General features: G+C 58.5%; 1 protein-coding gene across 1 annotated transcript in view; it reads right to left on the reverse strand.

Annotated features, from left to right (window-relative positions):
• The window catches only part of LOC107094405 (GRAM domain-containing protein 1A-like), a 33386-nt gene that overhangs the window by 27037 nt on the left and 2617 nt on the right, over positions 1 to 3732 (reverse strand). The window contains exon 2 of the mRNA XM_015389978.1: positions 1917 to 2689. Coding sequence (XP_015245464.1) covers positions 1917 to 2323 — 407 coding nt within the window. The 5' untranslated portion in view covers positions 2324 to 2689. The remainder of the gene's footprint in view (positions 1 to 1916; positions 2690 to 3732) is intronic.

Genomic DNA, 3732 nt, shown 5'->3' on the forward strand with positions numbered 1-3732 from the left:
CTAATCTGCTGATCAGCAGCTGTCATTCTGACCACAGTCCAAAGGGCCACCATGCAGGGCAAAGTCCAGCCGGTGCTGCCGCTGCTAGGGGCCCCACTGCCGCTGCTAGGGGCCCCGCTGCCGCTGCTAGGGGCCCCGCCGCCGCTGCTAGGGGCCCCGCCGCCGCTGCTAGGGGCCCCGCCGCCGCTGCTAGGGGCCCCACTGCCGCTGCTAGGGGCCCCACTGCCGCTGCTAGGGGCCCCGCTGCCGCTGCAGCTGAATCACATCGTTCAGCTCCGCTATCCCAGCGTCTGGCGGTAATCTGCGGGATTGGCTTGATTCCCGCGCTGAGCAGCTTCACTCACTCAAACATGTCATCAGGATCCAGCCGGTAGCCGCTAACCGAGCCGCCGCCTTTATCTCCGCAGCGCGGCGCTGATCCGGGGAGGGGGCGGAGGAAGGTCCGCTGCTCGGCCGGGCTTCAGTCACTCTGCCTCGGATCGGGAAGCGCCGCCGTCCGGCGGTCGGATCTCAGCCGCTCATGGTGGCCGAAGCCGCGCCGCAGCGCCGAGGTACCGGAGGGACCCAGAACCGAACCGAGAGCCGCTAACGGGCTGCAGAGTCCGAGGCTACCCCTAATCCCTCTGCAGGGGGGAGGAGGAGGAGGAGCAGGAGGAGGAGGAGGAGGAGGAGGAGGAGCGAGGCTGTCTGCTCTGATAAGGATGACAGCGCAGACTGAGGCTGAAGGACAGAACATGGACCCTTCATCATCCTGAGGACCCAGATTAGAGCCCAGAACCTGGATTACATCCTAATCCAGACCTCATCCATAATCTGCTGTTCTAGACTCAAAAGCAGCAGACCATGAAAGATCTGGAGCGTCTAGAAACATAGATCTATGTGCAGAAACAAGTGACACCGATCCAGTGGTGCCAGTTAGGCCCGGTTCCACCTGCTGCAGACCTCACTGCTCAGCAGAACCTTCACCGGGTCCAACCGGGTCACAGGAAGGTTCTACTGAGGTTGGTCAGAACCAGAGGAACCTCTTAGAGGTCCGGTTCTTCTCTTACTGCCCAGTCTGACCTCCCAGAGCTACACATCCATGACATCAGCCTGGTTCTGGTTCTGGTTCTGACGGGTCAGTGACACACAAACCCACAGCTTCCTGTTTAGTTTCACTCTGGCTGAACATGCGGCGGCCATCTTTGCTCTAAACCATCTTTCTAGTCCTGGTTCTGCTCGGCAGCTGAATGAGCAGAACCCGACCCAAACAGACCTGCAGGGTTCTAATTGGACCTCCTGGTTCTGATTAGACCTCCTGGTTCTGGCTGGACCTCCTGGTTCTGACTGGACCTCCTGGTTCTAATTGGACCTCCTGGTTCTAATTGGACCTCCTGGTTCTAATTGGACCTCCTGGTTCTAATTGGACCTCCTGGTTCTGACTGGACCTCATTAACATGCTCCCTGCGGCTGAACTGGGTCATCCCTCCACAGCGTCCACTCCGCCCCACCTGATTGGACCCACATGACATCATCAGACCCAGATCCTCTCCCATTGGCTGCAGATGATGTCATCAGTCCCAGGAAGACCCGCCTCCAGATTCTCCTCTCTTTGTTTACATAACCTTTCTGCTGCGCTGCCAGAATCCCACCATCCGTCCAACTGGGTCCAGAACCGGCGGCTCGGGTCGCTGCGGTTCATCCAGCCGGTCGGTCAGAACCAGAACCAGAACCGCGCCGCTTTTTCTGACATCAGAACCGAGTCAGGTGACCTTTATCAGGGTTCTGACAGCCACCAAAGGTCCGCTCTGTTCTGGAACCGCAGCAGAACGGTTCCTTTAATCTGTTCTGACCCGAATGTGGCGCCGACAGAACCGTCCGCATGCTGGAGTTCTGCTGCGGGCTCAGAACCGCCAGGACGGATCCGGAACACTAACCTGCAGCTGTCCAGGTCCGAGTCTCTGCTCAGCAGGCTCCTGAGGGACCAGCGGGACCGCCGGCTGGGGGAGGGGCTCCGGGACCAGGACCGGGCCGGCGGCAGGAGCAGGACCTGGGAAGGGCTGTCCTCCCTCTGCCTCTCTGAGGGGGCGTGGCGGCGCCGCCGGGCCGGGCCCCTCTGCACAGACTCCACATCAAACGTTTGGGCCGGTTCCTCCTGCCTCCTCTTGGTTCTGGTCCGGCTGCGGTGGGACTGGCTGAGCGGGCCGGAGCGCGGCGGCCCGGGGCTGGGGGACCGGGACCAGGACTCCGTGTCCGAGGACGGCGGCAGGACGGTCAGGGTCGGTACCGGGATGGGCTGGGTCAGAGTGGCGCTCTGGGTTCTGACCCGGGAGGACGTGGTCATCTTCTGGCTCTCTGAGTCCCTAACGAGCCGCCGGGTCCGATTCGGTCATGGCGATGCTGCTTCTGATGAAAGCAGAGAGCTGCCTGCCGGCGCCGATCCTTCGGGCCGCATTTCCTGTCAGGCTGAAACGGTTTGGCGGCCAGAAGCACAGAGCAGAAGAACGAGGCAGAGGTTCCGTCACAGCGGACCCGGCAGAACGACACCGCCGCTCTCTGGATCAGAACATCCCTCCAGCCGCCATCTGCCTCAGCATCGCTCCCAGAACGCCGTCCTTTCCTCCCGCAGCGCGGGTCAGAACTTCAGGAGCGTTTCTGCGCCATCCGACCCGTTTGGAGGAGCTGAAGGCAGAAAGCGATCAAAGTCTACCTGAGGAGTGGAGAGAGCAGAGGCTGGGTGACGGTTCTCCTTCTGCGCCTCCCCCCGCCGCCATCATGTGACGGCCATGTTGATTAGAGGCCGTTATGCTGCAGACCTGATCAATACGCCCCATTCAGAGCGGAGCGCCTCGTCTGCTGCTCCCGTTCTGCTTTTTAATCAAAGCTTTCTGCTAATTAGGATCTTATCAAACATTAAGACTTTATTTAAACTTTAGACCGAGAGGAAGAATAAAAACAAACAGAATTCATCAAAAACAGAAAAATAAATTAAAATGTGTTAATTTGAGCAGGAAAAGCAGACGATCAGCCAATAGGATGAAGGCAAATGATTTTTCCTGCTCAAATCTGGGAAATTAAAATCCCTCAGGAGAAGATTCTGATGTTTTCCAGTCTGAGAGGAAACCAGGAGCCTGATGATGTTTGGTTCCACGCCGCGCCCCGCCCACCCGGGAGCTGCTGGTGGATAAAACCATCAAACATCCAGAAATTAAGCCGCCACAGAGGAACCGTTCAACCCGTTTTAATCAGAACCCTCCGGCTGGACGTCATTGTGGCTTTGATGTTCAGACGCCGCCGTGACCTCAGCGGCGCTCATGACCCTGACCCAACAAACACCAGGCATGTTCGCCTGAAACCGACCGGACAGACCGCAGCTCCACAAGGACCCAAAAGATCTGGATCAGTCAGAACCGATCCGGAGAGAGAAGGACCATTCCAAGGTTCTGTTCTGGTTCTGGCTGCTGGGACCATTTCAGACCGGCAGACGTTACCCTCCATGGATCTGTTCTGGTACCAGCAGATGGTTCCGGACCCTCGGTTCTGGGTACGAGAACCTTCATCAGGGAAACCGGCCCGTTTCTCCATCACCACCTGTTCTAGTGAGAAGCCAGAGGAAGTTCTGGATGAAGCAGAGTTTGCTCTACACAATGCTGCCCCTCCCCAACCTGTTGCTGGCACAGGCCACTCATCACTCCATCCACCCGCTTAGTTTCTCCAGCTGTCAGAACCTCCAGCTTTGGGTCAAAGTTCTGC

This window comes from Cyprinodon variegatus, unplaced genomic scaffold, assembly GCF_000732505.1.
Source record: "Cyprinodon variegatus isolate N-32 unplaced genomic scaffold, C_variegatus-1.0 Scaffold481, whole genome shotgun sequence".
NCBI lineage: Eukaryota > Metazoa > Chordata > Actinopteri > Cyprinodontiformes > Cyprinodontidae > Cyprinodon > Cyprinodon variegatus.